The 17,085-nt window shown below is 43.5% G+C and overlaps 1 protein-coding gene across 1 annotated transcript in view; it reads right to left on the bottom strand.

Moving 5' to 3' along the window:
* The window catches only part of SLC12A7 (solute carrier family 12 member 7), a 69,849-nt gene extending 54,656 nt beyond the window's left edge, over window positions 1-15,193 (bottom strand). Inside the window, exon 1 of the mRNA XM_042869507.1 lies at window positions 15,054-15,193. Coding sequence (XP_042725441.1) covers window positions 15,054-15,168 — 115 coding nt within the window. The 5' untranslated portion in view covers window positions 15,169-15,193. The remainder of the gene's footprint in view (window positions 1-15,053) is intronic.
* Between the last annotated feature and the right edge of the window lie 1,892 nt (window positions 15,194-17,085).

The following is a 17,085-nucleotide window of genomic DNA, read 5'->3' as shown; positions in this document are numbered from 1 at the left end:
CACACAGGAACAGACTAGCCTCATACTAGTTTGAAGACTGTGAAGCACACTATCAATCTTGGCTGGACTGTCCTGAATCTGCACTTGGATGCTTGTTCAAGAGATTAAGGACAAAAAAAAAATATTCGACCATCTAATCTTTTTTTCCCGTGTTTCCAGAGATTGCAGAATTTCTGCATTAGGCAGAACAACTTTGAGAAAGCATGCTAAGATCTGACCCTAGTGTTTTCAGACTTGAAATAAAAATTGTAGAGTTTTATGATGGTGATGATGATTAAGGATTTTCAATCAGCAGAAAAATCTCAAAGCAGTTTTCCTTATTTCTAATTTAACCTGGCTTTTTTCAAAATTTTTGCTGTAATTTCTTAATACACCTTCCAAACACAACACGCAAGGGAAGACATGCAAGAAAAATTCAAGCTCTAAAAACCAAGTACAGCCTTCTAATATTAGGCTCAATTGTGCTATTTAAAGAAGCATAATAATCACCTTTCTACTCCAAGGATCATGCCAGCCCTCTTTAACACAGCATTAAACCAAGCTCATGCTATTCTATTCCAGCCTGATCCCTAAATCCTTTCCAGATTCATTATTTCCTTTCTGTTCCACACTATACCTGCTCTTTATTGCTCACACTCAAAAAAATGTTCCTATTTGACTTCATATTCAAATACATTTTGTCCAAACAAGCCCCAGTGAGCAAGCACCTGTATCTCTTGTTACACTACAAGAGAGGAGAGGAGAGGAGAGGAGAGGAGAGGAGAGGAGAGGAGAGGAGAGGAGAGGAGAGGAGAGGAGAGGAGAGGAGAGGAGAGGAGAGGAGAGCTTGCGTAGATTTTGAAAACTAGAAAAAAAGTGCTCCAAAATAGCAATTCTAAAGCACAGCCCATGCATGCTGGAATACGTTCTGATTATCAAGATACAATGAAATGTCCCTTTCCAAACAAAGACTTAAGTAGCGTAATCATGACATCAGTATTGGGTCAGATTAAGAACAGTCTAGCCACTGAAAACTGAAAACACAGAGGTCCTGTTTGCACAGGGGTAAATCCACTGTTAACATAAATAAATAAACAATGTAAGGTTAAAAAAATTGGTTTAAAAGTCACTTAATATGAAATATCAAAATGTCACACTCAAGAAAATTACCTGTGGCAAGAAGTACAATTCTATCATCTATCTCATACATATTTACTTTCTACATGTCCAATTGTATTTTTTTAATTAGCAAGCAGAAGGACTCAGATAATATTAAAAAATTAATTCCTTACCCCTCCTACTCCAAAAACATACATTTTATTGAAGTAAACTGAAGAGTACTAAAATAGACTCAAAGTAAGACAGTGACTTTCAAAAGTTTAATTCAAACTATGAAGACATCAATAACCTTGTTTGAACACATCCTGCCTACCGTAATTTTTACATGGGATGAGATTGAAAATTCAGTGCAATCTATTTCATTTACAATTTACTTCTTAATAAGGAGTTGTTTAAATTTTTTCAATAAATCATCGATTTCCGACATTATAACAATTAATGGCTAGCACAATTTATCTAAATTAACTTGAAAAGCACAACAGAACGTATTTAAGCTCCTTGTAAACCCCTTTACGTAATGGAGGATTCCAATACTATATCCACTCACCTTATTTGCATCCCCAAGTTTTAATTTCCCTATTTCCCTTTCCCTCAGCTATTTTAATAAGCACAGTGTAATTTCAATGACAGCACGCTGTAAAATTTTTATCAATTCTTTACAAGGCAGCAGGAAGTACAGAATCTGCTACTTCAGTAAAATACTCAATAGACCTATGGTACCGTGTTTTAAAGAGACTCACTTGGATTTTGCCCACTGTCTTCATTATCTCGTTCATTCATAATTAAGGAAAATCAAATAATTCCTCTCTGATGATTCTTCACATATCAAGAAGAGAAACAAACTGATGGTTGCTTCTTCCCAGCTTTGTGTAAGACCTCAAATCCTGTTTCTTACTAGTACTGGATTAATCCTGCAACAACTCATTAAGGATTCACACAGTGTGAAACAGGCACATGACACAGTCAAACTACATGACAGTCACAGAACCCACTGATCAGAATTAAGCTGAAGGATTTCCGTCAGCAATTAATACTATGCTTAGTGAAATGGGCAGGATCAAGTCACTCAAATCCCATGTCTTTACCTAATAATAAATGCAGCTTAAGGTTTTCTTCCCATTAAATAAATTCACTTCAACATGCTTCCAGTAAATGTTAACAGCAAATAATAGCAACCTATTCCAAAGACTCATCTATGGTCAAAAAAGCTGGTTTATGCATCAAGTACATAGGAATATGTCTTCAGCACATATAGCTGCTAAACACTGCTTTTACGGAGGAAGCACGTGCAGGGTACTGAAGATGTAGCAGATGAATAAAACACTTTTATATATAATCATAATGATTTTGCAAGCTCTTTTTTACATTTCAAAACACTTGTTTTAGAAAAGAGATTCCTTTTAAGCCCTCTTTTCTAAGTTGTTAATTCTCTTTCAAATTAGATACATCAATATCAATGTTTTCTAGTTTGTGTAATTTTATATATTCTATACTAGCCTAAAGCAACTTCATATAAATGGTTACAATTCATTGAATTGATTTCATTGCTTACAACGTACTATTTCCTGTGGCGTAATCTTTTAATCACACCAGAAATCTACTTTTCCCTACGATCCTAACACCTGCATAAAAAAAAAAACAACCTGTGGGAAGGCCAGAAAGCACTGAAAGCCATTCCAGGAACATTTCCTAAAGTTCCCCTTACAAGACCTGCTTTAACTCACTGATGCTGACAAATCTTACCTCCTGTCACTTTCTGTTTACTCTCCTCAACAGTGTCCACACACAGGCTGCTAAGCAGCTGCACAAAACCAGTCATGTCAGCAGTTTTTGAGGAATGCCATAAAATTCCCTTTCTCAGTCTGAAAAGACAATAGGCAAACTTCCCATTCTTCACAAAGCAAGAAACGGAATGTTTCCTTTTTTCTTCCAAATTCTTTTTTTTTGGATACATATTAGTTTTCATAATAAATAAATAAATGTTTTCTAAAGAGATTACCACTCAAACTATCACCATCCAAAAGCTCCCATAATGATTTCCTAAACAGGCTGGACACTGTTTATTTTTGATTGCTGTGAGTTAGCTAAAGATTATAGCTAATTAAGGAAACTAATTAAGAAAAAAGAAAATAAGAGCCACCCACAAAAGGTAATACTAACTTACAATTGCTTTCCTAGAAGGTGTAGCAGGATGTCTGGGATGAGGGAAATCTATCCCCGTGGGGAAAGAGCTACTCAGACACATTTGGGATTCCTAGTCTCTCCATGGCATGCACTGGCTTCTATTATAGAAAAATATAGTCCAGTGAGAGATGAGGGAAACACTGCTAGCTCCTCCGCCTTCATGGCTGCTTAGATTGAGGGCCTAGAAAAAAAGAATTATGACAAACAAGGAGAGGCAGCTGGCTGCTTCTACTGTAGCATGGCCTCTGTTAACAGCATTAAATCACCTAAATATTTCAGAACAAAATCTTGAGGAAGAAAATAACTCACTACATGATAGAGTTAAACAGCACAAGCATAAACTTGCTGCGCTTACAGATGAGGCCACCCAAACTGGCCCAAAACCACAAGTCAGGGCCCTGTCCACTGCAAGCAAAGGGGACCACAAGCAATCTGATTTCTATGGCCTTAACAATATTGGAAAGAAGAACTATTTTAAAAAAATCTGAACTGTGGCCTTAACAATATTGGAAAGAACTGTTAAAAAAAAAAAATCTGAACTAGAGGCCCTGGTAGAACTGGACCCGCTAGATATCCATCCTATAGTCATGCAAAAAAAAAAAAACAAGAAAGGCCAGGAGTGTACCACCTGAGGACTGAATTCCCCTCAAATAGCTATGCATGTTACAATTTCCCTTATACTACAGCCAAACCAATGAATGGATCTAGCCCAGCATTTCCAACAGAGGCCAAGAGAAGTGTAGTGGTCTGGCTACTAAGGCTATGGGATATGGAAGCTGAAAGAATTGTAGTAAATGGCCTCAAAATTCCTAAGCTAGCATATATTACAACACAACCAGCCTTAAGACAATGATTATATGACTGCCATATACAACAAGGAAAATCACTCTTTAATTCAATGGATTATGGCAGCCTGTTGACTGATGCGGCCTAATAATACAGATAAACCCCCCATAGTAGGGTATGAAATTCCATGAAAGAGCTCTGGAATTAAGGAGCTAGGTATGAGAGAAGCAAGCTATGAGGACTCTTCTGAGAGTCCTGACTTGGTCAAACTCACTTGCAGGTATGAGAGACTTGATTCTACAGTAAGCTCCCTCCCCATTGCTATAGGACATTTATAGTGATCTTAAATCTTTTGGTGGCCTTTGAGGCCATAATTCAACAGCCCCACTCCTGGCAAATGTGGCATAACCTCATACGGGCCAAGGTACAGTTTAGTAAGATTGAAAAACAACCTAACCATGTCCTCCTAGATCTGTGGAGGCAATTAACAACAGAGAAACAACAATTTACACTCTCACCCACTAAGAGGGAAGATATCAGGATTATAAAAAAAGATTCCTCCACAGGCACAGAGGGTAGAGGACACCCCAATACTGAATCTAAAAAATGTCCCTGGGGGCCCAAGCAGCCACAGCTGGGCCTCCAAAAGATTTCTCAACTCATGGCTTAAAGAGAGGGCATGGTCATCTGAGGATTAGGGCCTCCAAAGAGGAACAGAGGCCCTACATCAAATTGGCAATATGCTTGTCCCCCAAAAAATATACAAAGAGAAATGGCAACAGTTTACATGGGAGCTGAGATGTTTATAGTCCATGGTGACCCGTAAAGTTTCCAGTAAATGGGCTATTATAGGACAGTATGGGGGAAAAATGATCCCTGTGGCACAAACCTCATTAAAATTGGGTGTTGGATGCCTACCTCCTCAGGAGTACAAACTATATTCCTGTATTGGTAGAATAGATATTAGGCATAGATAAAGTGAGGGGACTGACTCTCCAAACTAATTTTGGAGAGTTCAGGTTACGAATTAGGAGTATTACTGTCCAGTCAGTACAGTCAATTGTGCAGGGCTATGCAAAGCATGAGTGCATTTGGGTGTCCCAGCCATGCCGGATCACTAATACAGAACAATATAAAATCCCAGGAGGTCAGGAAGAAATCACTTGAACAATACAAGAATTGGAAAAAGTGGGGATCATCAGACCAGCACGTAGCTCCTATAACTCCCCTACATGGCCTGTACAGGAACCAGAGGGGACCTGGTGGATGACAGTAGACTATAAAGAATTGAATAAGGTCACCATCCCAATTCGCATGGTACACAATATTGTCACCCTCCTGGACACATCAAGTGTGGAGCTAGAAACCTACTACTGCGACCTAGACTTAGCTAACATGTTCTTTAGTATCCTCATTGCTAAAGGATCACAAAACCAATTTGCATTCACATGGAAGGGCAGGCAGTGAATCTTTCAGGTCCTACCACAAGGATACATACATTCACCAATTTACTGCCATAATTTGGTAGCCTGTGACTTGGTGGGGTGGAATAAACTAGATAACATCAAATTATATCATTATATTGATGATTTAATGCTAACTTCTGCCTCTTTGGAAACACTTGGAAGAGTGGTAGGTTCACTATCAAACTACCTTATGAGAGCTGGGCTATCTATCCACAAAAGGTTCAAGGGCTCAGACTATCAGTGAAATTTTTGGGAGTCATCTGGTCAGAGAAGACAAAAGTTTACCCAGTGCCATTATGAATAAGATACTGATGTTTCCAATACTAACTACAGCAAAACATCTACAAGAATTTTTGGGCACCCTAGGATACTGGACAACCATTTGTCATGGTTTTGTGATTTTTGTTATCAGTATTCCACATCATAACATCATGTAGTGCTATGGGAACTAACGAGTTTACTCTCCAGTTCCATGGATTTTGATAGTTCTGGGTACACCTGTCTTAGAAGAGAAGAACTACATATCCCAAAAGACTTTTCACTGTTCTGTTTCCATTTTCCATTCAGAGGGAAAAATCAAACTGTTCATAAATCACAAGATGTCCTTTTTCCCTTTCTGCTTGTCTCTGCAGCATCTGTGCTCCATACCCATCTCATTTTCAGCATTAGAGTAAGGCCTTTGGTTTTTGGACATTCTCATTTTACATTATTTATTAGCTTCAATTCCAATCATACTGTATTATATTGTGTTACCTTGCATTCCAATATCTTTTTTAGTAAATTAGCTTTCCTTCTCAGATCGTTGCCACTGTTTTGCCCATCTCCCTTCCCCTTTTCCCCCTCTCCTGGAGCATGGGTCTGTGGGTCTCCACACCCCATCAGTCATGGAACCGGACCAAAGCAGCCTGTAAACAGTCAACATCTTCATACCCCACCATGCACAAATCCTGAGGTCTCTGTATAGACTAATTAAGAAAGGCTAATCGTGAGATAAGGGACAGATGGAATAAGATGCTTTTCAGCAAGCCAAATCAGCCATCAAACAAGCAAGGTACTTAGTATATTCAATCCCACTCTACCTGCCAAATTAGACAAGCATGTAACCCAGGAAGGGTTTGGATGGGGACTGCAGCAGTGTCAGGGTTCTGGTGTCAGGTTTGGTATGGAACAGAAGAAAAGTATAGCCCAACTGAAAAACAGTTATTGGCCACATACTCTGTCCTGCAGGCAGAAGAGCCAATAACACAAACAGCAGAAGCAGCAGTAAAAACAACACTACCTATTCAAGGGGGGGTAAAAGACAAATCGCATACTCCTAAGACAGGGATGGCCCAAGCCCAGACAGAGGCACATTGGGTTGCCTGTCTGGGGCAGTCAAGTCACTTGTCTTCACCATTAAAAGAAGAGCTACAAAAGATACTAGGCCCAGTGATGTACCATAGTGATGCTCCTGAAGAGACCACTATCGCTCCACCAGAGGGAAATCCTGTCCTAAAAATACCCTATGCTAGAAGACGCCTGGTACACATATGAGTCCAGCAAAGGAAATCATATTAAATGGCAAGCAATTGCATACCATCCCTCAACTGAGGCCATCTGGTTCAAAGCAGGGCATGGACAGAGTAGCCAGGGGGCTAAAAGCAGTGTGAATGCTTATAATCCAGGAACCACGTGACAGTGCATTGCACATCTGCATGGATAGCTGGACAGTCTACTGAGGATTTACGTTTTGGATTGCACAGTGGGCCACTCAGGATTGGACTGCCCAAACCTGACCAATCTGGAGCAGAGACATATGGTTGGATGCATGGGACATGGTCAGGCATAGAACTGTACACACCTACCATGTATCCAGACACCAGCCCACGCAGTCACTGGAGAATGATCACACAATCACAGAATTGTAGGGGCTAGCAGGGATCTCCAGAGATCATAGAGTCCAACCCCCCCTGCCAAAGCAGGCTCCCTACATCAGGTTGCACAGGTAGTTATCCAGACGGGTCTTGAATATCTCCAGAGAAGGAGAATCCACAACCTCTCTGGGCAGCCTGTTCCAGTGCTCTATCACCCTCACTGTGAAGAAGTTCCTTTGCATATTGGTGCAAAACTTCCTATGCTCCACTTTATGGCCATTTCCCCTTGTCCTGTTCCCACAGACTGAAAGACAGACAGAAAGAGGTTGGCCGTATCCCTTTTTCTCCCACACTTAATATATTTATAAACATTAATGAGATCTCCTCACAGTCTTCTTTTCTCAAGGCTGGACAGACACATGTCTCCCAGCCTGTCCTCACAGGGGAGATGCTCCAGGCCCTTGATCATCTTTATGGCCCTCCAGTGGACTCTTGATGATGAAGTCAACACAGTAGCTTGGATAAGGTGGCTAGATGATTCACCAGCCAAGAACATCAACCAGTAACTACATAAGAAGTTGTAACATTCTGGGCAGAAAACAACATGGGCAGCAGTAAAAGCATGGGGACTGCCTGTTCAAATGTCAGATATCATCCAGGCATGTCAAGAACGCAAAGCATGCTCCAGGATGAAGCTGAGACCTTTGCCAGAAACAACAGCACATCTTGCCAGAGGACACCACCCCTTGCAGAGACGGCAGAACAACTACACAGGCCCTCTCCCTCTATGTGAAAGGGCTAGATATGCCTTGACCTGCATTGACACAAGTGGATTAACACAGGCTTATCCAAAAGTGCCAAAAGCAGATCAAGTCCATACTATCAAGGCATTAACTAAATTGATGGGAGCATACAGGACTCCCCAGGTCATCAAAAGTGACTAGGATACACACTATAGGAACAATGGTATGAAAGTAGGCCAAGGAAAATAACACTGAATGGCAGTTCCATCTGCCTTATAATCTGACGTGAGTGCAACTGATAGAACAGCATAATGGCATTCTAAAGGCCATTCATCCTTGCAGGGATGGACTAAGAGACTACACAAAACGCTGAGAGATCTGAATGAAAGACCCAGTATCCTGCACATATCACACAGAATCACAGAATCACAGAATCACCCGGGTTGGAAGGGACCCCAAGGATCATGTAGTTCCAACCCCCCTGCCTAGCAGGGCCACCAAACATACACATTCAGATCAGGTTGCCCAGGACCCCGTCCAACCTGGCCTTAAACACGTCCAAGGACGGGGCATCCACAACCTCCCTGGGCAGCCCGTTCCAGGGCCTAACCACTCTCCTAGTAAAGAACTTCCCCATAACATCCAACCTAAATCTTCCCTCCTTCAACTTAAAACCATTTCCCCTAGTCCTGCTGTTATCAGCCCTTTTGAAGAGTTTACTCCCCTCCTGGGTGTAGGTTCCCTTCAGGTATTGATAGGCTGCAATGAGGTCACCCCGCAGCCTTCTCTTCTCCAGGCTGAACAAGCCCAACTCCCTCAGCCTGTCCTCATAGGGGAGGTGCTCCAGCCCCCTGATCATCTTAGTTGCCCTCCTCTGGACCCTTTCCAAAATCTCAATGTCTTTCTTGTACTGAGGGCTCCACACCTGGACACAGTATTCCAGATGGGGCCTCACAAGAGCCGAGTAGAGAGGGACAATCACCTCCCTGTCCCTGCTGGCCACCCCTCTCCTGATGGAGCCCAGGATCCCATTTGCCTTTCGAGCTGCCAGAGCGCACTGCTGGCTCATATTCAGTCTCTCGTCCATCAGGACCCCCAGGTCCTTCTCTGCCGAGCTGCTCTCAAGGACCGCTCCTCCCAGCCTGTACAGGTGCCTGGGGTTCTTCCGGCCCAAATGCAAAACCTTGCACTTTGCCGTGTTGAACCTCATCAGGTTCACCCGAGCCCAGCCCTCCAGCCTGTTGAGGTCCCTCTGAATGGCATCCCTTCCTTCCACCGTATCAACCGCACCACTCAGCTTGGTGTCGTCAGCAAACTTGCTGAGGGTGCACTCAATTCCCTCATCGATGTCATTAATAAAGATGTTAAAGAGCACCGGTCCCAAGACAGACCCTTGGGGGACACCACTTGTTACCGGCCTCCACCTGGACATAGAGCCATTGACCACCACCCTCTGTCTGCGGCCTTTCAACCAATTACTTATCCATCGGGTCGTCCACCCATCAAATCCACTTCCCTCCAATTTGGAGATGAGGATGTGGTGGGGGACCATGTCAAAGGCCTTGCTCAGGTCCAGGTAAATGACATCGGTCGCCTTCCCTTCGTCCACCAATGCCGTCACTCCATCATAGAAGGCCACAAGATTAGTTAGGCATGACCTTCCTTTGGTGAAGCCGTGCTGGCTCTCTCGGATCACATGCTCATTCTTTATGTGACCGAGCATGTTGTCCAGGAGGATCTGTTCCATGATCTTCCCAGGCACGGAGGTGAGACTCACCGGCCTGTAGTTCCCCGGGTCCTCCCTGCTCCCCTTCTTGTATATGGGAGTGACATGACCCTTCCTCCAGTCGTTCGGGACCTCACCTGACAGCCACGACTTCTCAAATATGATGGAGAGCGGCTCGGCAACCACCTCAGCCAGCTCCTTCAGGACCCTGGGATGCACGCCATCCGGCCCCATGTTACAAACAACTTGGGCCTCCCCACTTAGGATCCAAATTAAGAGAAGTGACATACAACTGAGATCCCCATTTGAATGATAAATAATCTTCTGCTCCCTGCCCCTGAGAATCTAGAAGATGACTTTGGGAAGTGCAAGTGGGGCCAAAATGGTGTGGCTTACTTACATCACGGTGGGAGTTATTAGAAGGGAAATGAATGATAATACCACAAGTAAATTGGCACTTGGCCATCCAAAATTATAATACACACTCCAATTTTTCATTACAAAGGGGACCTTAATTATGTCACTCCAGTAGATCAAAACTCCCCCTTTGATACCTAATATAATTATTCAATCATCAATATCAGGCTAAAGGGTGTAGTATAAAAGGCCTGGACATGCCTCGTCCAAGTGGAAAGTTTGACACAGGACAGGAATATGGTATGTATTTCACCATGGAGGGCAGATGTGCCTCTTTCAGTGCCAATTAAATACTTATGCTATTCTCCCCAAGGTCCATGGCTTGCCAGGACAACCAACAGAGACAGAAGCAGAAGGAGTTCTGGTGTCACTGAAGAATTACCCCAGTATGTTGTTCTTCAGTGACATTTTATGATGGACTTTCAAGCATTTCTTGCAAAAGAAGCTGGAAGGACATATCCCACGGGGTCAGTGCTGGGATCAATACTCTTTACTCAATGCTCTTTAATATCTTCATTAATGACCCTGACAGTGGGGTCAAGCACACTCTCAGCAAGTTTGAGGATGACACCAAGCTGTGGGGTGTAGTTGACATGAGGTTCAACAAATCCAAATGCAAGATTTTGCACCTGGGTTGAGGCAACTCTCACTACCAATACAAGCTGGAGGATGAAATGATTGAGTGCAGGCCTGCTGAAGACCTGGAGTACTGGTGGATAAGAAGCTGGACATGAGCCAGCAATGTGCCTTCACACCCCAGATAGCCAACCATATCCTGGGCAGCATCAAAAGAAGCATGGTGGAGGGAAGTGATCCTGTCCCTCTACTCTGTGCTGGTGAGGTCTCACCTGGAGTATGTGTACAGATGTGGAGTCCTTGGTACAGAAGAGACACGGACGTGGTGGAGCACTTCCTGATGAGGGCCACAAATGATCTGAGGGATGGAACACCTCTCTTGTAAGGACCAGCTAAGAGAGCTGGTCCTGTTCAACATGGAGAAGACTCTGAGGTGACCTGATCTGTGGCATTTCAGTATCTAAATGGGAGCTATAGAAAAGAAAGGGACAGACTCTTTAGCAGGGTCCGTGGTGATAGGATGTGGGGAAATGGCTTCAAGCTTCAAGAGGATAGATTCAGGTTGGACATAAGGAAAAAGTCTTCTCCAGTGAAGGTGGTGAGGCATTGCAACAGGTTGCCCAGAGGTGTGCTGGATGCCCCATCCCAGAAACTTTCAAGGCAAAGCTGGATCAAACCCTGAACAACCTGATTTAGCTGGGGATGTCCATGTTTATGGCAGGGGAGGTAGATTAGGTGACCTTTAAAGGTCCCTTCCAACTCTAAATATTCTATAATTCTTACGATAATTGAAGATTATAGATTCTTTAAGTCATGATGAAAAAACTGTATCCACTCAATGGGAAATAATATCAGCATCACAGCAAATGTCACAATTGCAATTATGAACCAGACCGCAAAGGATAGCTTGACCCTGATATGCTCAGCCATTGGTTCATGCTCTGAAACAGTGGAGTGTATGGGAACTATTAGGTCACAGCCTGAACCAGTGATTGAACCTGGTAAAGGGGCAAGGCCAGCCCTGGTTGCACAGGTGGAAACAATTCCCCTTGTAGCTATTAACAGAGCAGGAACACTTGCCTTGACATAGCTCCAATCATTATGAAATGTGAATGGATCAATTAGAGTCCCATGGCAGAGCTAGAAATTCGTCAGGAGATGATCTGGATGGCCAATGCCCCTCAAAGCAAAGATGACTCCTATACTTAACAATGGTGTCTGAGACCAAGTGTCATGTATGCATTTCTCTGCAACAGGAATAGTATTTTCCATTTCAGAGTTGTATTACACAACATTCCAGGGGTAAAGGGGAAAGCAACCAATGGCTTCTGTAAAAGGACACTGTTTCCCAAAGCTAAAGGAGCTAAAGGAGAGAATCAACCAGCATGTACGTAATGGAAATACAATTTATACAGTCTGCAAGGATCTCCGATACAATCTGACAAAACAACTAGTCATTCACTGAACATGCTTAAGGAAGTTAAGCTGCCATAGAATCAAAAAGGAGATCTCAGATAAGCCATTAATGTATAATTGAATAAGAAAATAGAAGAAATGTATGTTGTACTCAGATGAGAGAGGTGGTTAGAATGTAGTTTGACAAATTGTATTAACAGTTTCTAGCATTAAGTTCATAAGGTGATAGGATTGAGCTGTGATGTTTATGAAATCATGAGTGATCTGAAGAGGGATTGACAAGTATTAACTTGATTTTACGATTAGTTCAGGAACAAAGAAACAAGAGATTATATGCCTACGAGCAGTAGAATTTACTGCCAGTTTATAACATGCCTAAAATGACATGCCATTTTCCTGACTGTGTAAGGGGGAGGGGAAGGTGTGCTTTTTAATAGCTTACTTGAAGATGAGTAGGTTTGTCACTGATACTCCTTGTAACTGAAGGTCTTCAATTTAAGAATTTTTGTAGGAGTTACTTATCATATTCTTTTGTAAATAAGACACTGCTGTTACCAGGTAAATAATACCACGGGATGCTAGTTATGTTCTGAAATACTTGATATGTTGGATGGCTAATGAAAAACAAATTAGTATAAATCTGTCAAAACTTTGAAATCGATCAACATTCACTATTGCTACATGTAAAGATAAGGGAAGAAAGCCAGAAACTCTCAAAAAACTTCATTTACTGCAGTACATTCCTCCTTTTTCCCTGCTTTTACCAATTATTCCCTAACTACTCTTCCTTCACTTGTATGGAATTACAAGGACACTGAACAACACAAGTACATACAAATTCCTCCTGCTACTTTGTAGTTATGGAAGGCTCCAACCTTCAATTCTGTCTTTCAATTCATACACCAATTTCTACACTTCGCCCCTCATTCTTCATCACAAATCCTATCTTAGTAAGTACTATAATCCAATCAAATAGCCACTCACCTAAACTTCCCCCTCTTCAAAGATGTACAGGGATCACACAAAAAGAACATTTCAGAATTTCATATGTTCATGAAGGAGTTAAGAAAATACAGTAAGAAAATCCCAACTTACTCTATGATCACATAGGTTATCAGCAGAGAATGCATGAATAAGTACACAGAACAGTTGATAAGTATCTTGATAATAAGTCACCAGGAATATTTTATTGGTGATTCAATGGCTTACAGTCTGTTTCTGCTTCCTTCCAAAACAATTAAAAAGAAAAAAAAAAAAAACCAAACACAAAAGAAACCACTGCTGCAGACAAGACAATTCCAGAATGATTACTCACCTTTTACATCAGCTAATTCAACTAAAACATAAAATTCTAGATAGCCCAAATAATAAAATCATGTAGGGTATATAAACCATGGGTAATCTGAAGAGGAATGTACCATTCCACCTCTTTTCTTATTTCCATCCCCGCTCTTCACTGTATCCTCTCTGCACCTTGTTACAACTCTAGCAATCATCGTATTTTTGCAGCACTCATTCAGCTTACCTTCAGGAACAGGAGAAGCATGTTTTTCCCCACTGCATGAGTTTTGTTTTCTGGCAGTTTAGCCTTTAGATGGGCTTAATCACACTACCTTTTAGCTGCCAATAACAAAGCTTGTATTTTAGTATTTTTTTTATTAAGTTCTCAGGAGAATGAGCTACGGACAACTATTTGATTACAAAGCATTAATTTAACAATCTTATGCATCACAGCTTTACACAGTACACACATCCATACAGTACCTCAAGAAACTACGTACATTGCTCATTTCCTCAGCCCGTGAATTTGAGTAGAGCATTTAGTCTCCCTTACTGAACTCGGGCTCAGAACATGTTTTGACTGTAGTGCAGTGTCCAAACTACCACGTAAGACTCAATGAGTCTTCATACTGCTAGCAGCAGTTCAGGGACCATACTTGGAACTGCTGCTGCAACATGCTCTGCAAAGAGGAAGTTCCTCAGCTGAAGGAAGAGTTATTGCTTCCCTAGAAAAGCCTTACTGCCTGAGTGAGAAAAGCTCTTATTTAACCCACCGCTGCTTGTAGACAAATGTTCATCCTGTCGCCAAACAGGCTGCCCTGAGGACTGTCCTGCTCACAACGTTACAAAGCTTCACCTCAGGCTCTGTTCTGCTCACCTTCGCAACTTCAGGGGTGAGGCCTAGCAGAAGGCAAGGCTCCTACCACAGCACTGCCAGGCAGCAAAAACCTCGCCTAATGAGAGACGGATGCTGGCAGAAAGGCACACGGCTGGCCCTGAAACAAACCACCTACGATTACGCTTTTCTCCACGGCCTGAAACTTTTCCTCCTGCCTCTTGCTCTAGCATACTGTGGCAGGACTTGACTTTTAAGGAGAGACACATCTTCCACCCTGCCTGCGGCGCTGGTTCTTCCTGCTCTCCTGAGCAGGCGATAGCAGGCGGACCAGGCGCTCACCGCCCTCGGCGGGCCGCAGCGCCGCTCCGAGCTGAGCCGGGTCTGCTTCCTCGTCCCGGCCGGCGGCGGTGCAGCAGCGCGCGAACAGAAGCTCTCAGCCGCCTCTCGCGTTGGACTTTCACCCTCTCCCGAAGCGCACCGCCTCACCTGCGTAGGCAGAGCGGACGCCACCCACTACGGAAAGGAAACGTATCCGCCCCAGCAGCCGGCGCGGGGCCCCCCGGGAGAGCCTCGGCCCGCTCGACCGCCCGGCAGCGTCGCTGCCCCTGACGCGGAGACGCGGCGCTGCCCTCACCGAGCGCCCGCCGCCACCCCGCTCCCCTCTCTCACCGCAGCTCCGGTCTCTGTTGTCCTCCTCCTCCTCCTGTCGCCACGCATCCCGCTCCGCCGAGTCCCGCTCCCCGCCCTGCGCCTCCACCGGCACCACGGTGAAGTTGGTGGGCATTGCCGCGCCGCCGAGCCGCACGCGGAGCCGGGGACGCGGCAGCACCTCCTCCGAGGTAGCGGGCAGGGTGAGCTCGGCGCTACCGCCTCCCTCACGTGAGAGCCGTTTCCTCGGGCGGCGGGAGGTGGTGGCTTAGTGCCTGTCTCCACCTCCTGCTACCGCCGCCCCTTTCCTCGGCCGAAAGCGCTTAGGCCGAGGCTGTCGTGCGAACGGCGGGGGCCGCCTGGGGTGCGCCGCAGGGGAAACGAAGGCGAGATACGGTGTCGGTGAGGGTAAATAGGTCCAGCCGAGTGCCGTTGTGAAAGCGGCGTGAGGAGGGTGTGTCTAGCCAAGTGCTTGGAAGATAAACTGGATTATTTAGTTTCGTTTGTTTGTTTTCTAGCCATGGCTATTGGGCACGAAAAAGCTCCTTCTCCTTTGTCGTATCTTGACTTCCGTACGTGCCTGCAGCACTAGGGCTGCCAGGCTGCTGCTTCTCAGTTAGCAGCAGACAGAGGCTGTCTTCCAAAGGAAACTAGGGCCAGGCTGTAGGGCGCTGAACCTCTAAGGGATGACACCATGCACGAGTCCTAAGCAGGAGCGTAGCAGATCAGCTTTTGGATACTTTTAGACAAAAGAAGTCCTCTGCACACTACGGAATTGTCAGATGTAGAGGGTTCCTAGAAATCTGCAGAAGAAGAAATCAGCAGAAGAATTCCGTCAGTACATACCAATGCCTTTTGTAAGAGGACTCAGATAGGTTTGTGGGTTGCATGCCTCAGTGGGATATCTACCTAACGCAGTGATTGAGTAGAGGCCTCCAAAGAAGTGGGTGGGAAAGTGATTCTGGCCATCAAAATGATAGTGAAGTCACAGACGTGGAGGTAGTAGGGCTCATAGCAAGGAAAGGAGAAAGAAAAAGACATAACAGCTGGATAGCTAGTATGGTCTTGGTAGATCTGCCCCCATTCAAACTATGGTATAACTACAGTAATGGGAACGTAGCTACGTGAAAAACAATTGTCTTAGGAACGTCCTTCCCCTGTGCTGTTCTAATCTCCAGAAAATGAGTGGAATACTGCCTTTGTTAGTGACAGTAGATTCACAGTGTTACTAATTTTACTGCAGAGGCAAGGATATTTTGGAGCACATTTTAGTTTAATTTCATCATGGTACAGGTAATTATCAAAACTAGTGATACTAAGAAACCAGAAACAATGATAAATTATACTGACAAATGTAATTATCAAAAATATATAAACATAATAATTCTCTCTTCAAAACATGCTGAATAGTGCCCATAGAATCATGCATGAGCACTGAAAAGAAAATCAGAAGTAACTAACTGGTGATTTTTGAGTACCATCCATCTGGTGCTTAAGAATTCCACTGGAAGAAACAAAGAAACTCATGTACAATGATGTAGATAAAAACCTTATCACGGATGGTAGAGTGGTGAGAAATTAGAATTGTGGTGTTTAATTCTGGTTCAATTTAATTCTGATACAATTTCTATGTCTAGGAAAGGTCAAGAGCCAAAAAATAAGAAACTTTGGAACGAACAACTTTTGAATGAACAGAGGAACCAATTTCTTTTAAAGCTCCCTTCTGTTGTAAACATGGAGATCCACATGATGAAGTGTAAGTGTAATTCTATAGAGAAAGAATGGTAAGATCAAACAGGGTTGTGGATTATCTCCAATTACAATGGATACTCTGTAATATGAGAGCTGTGATTTCTGAGCGCCCGGATTCCTTTTGCCCAATATGAACCAGAGAATGGGAAAAGAAACTCTATTCTTAAGTTGTTTTTCTTTTTCTTTGTTGTTCATTTCAACGAGTGTGAGAGAAATAGTGTTGCAATACGTGCCAGGTTTAACACTAGATCATCTTTATTGTACCCTTCTAGGAATAAGAAATGAAAGAAGAGCAAAGGTA

Source organism: Lagopus leucura, unplaced genomic scaffold, assembly GCF_019238085.1.
Source record: "Lagopus leucura isolate 7727_CA_CO unplaced genomic scaffold, USGS_WTPT01 Super-Scaffold_100002, whole genome shotgun sequence".
Taxonomy (NCBI): domain Eukaryota; kingdom Metazoa; phylum Chordata; class Aves; order Galliformes; family Phasianidae; genus Lagopus; species Lagopus leucura.
Note: the sequence above shows the minus strand (reverse complement) of the source record. Positions and strands in the feature narration are given on the sequence as shown.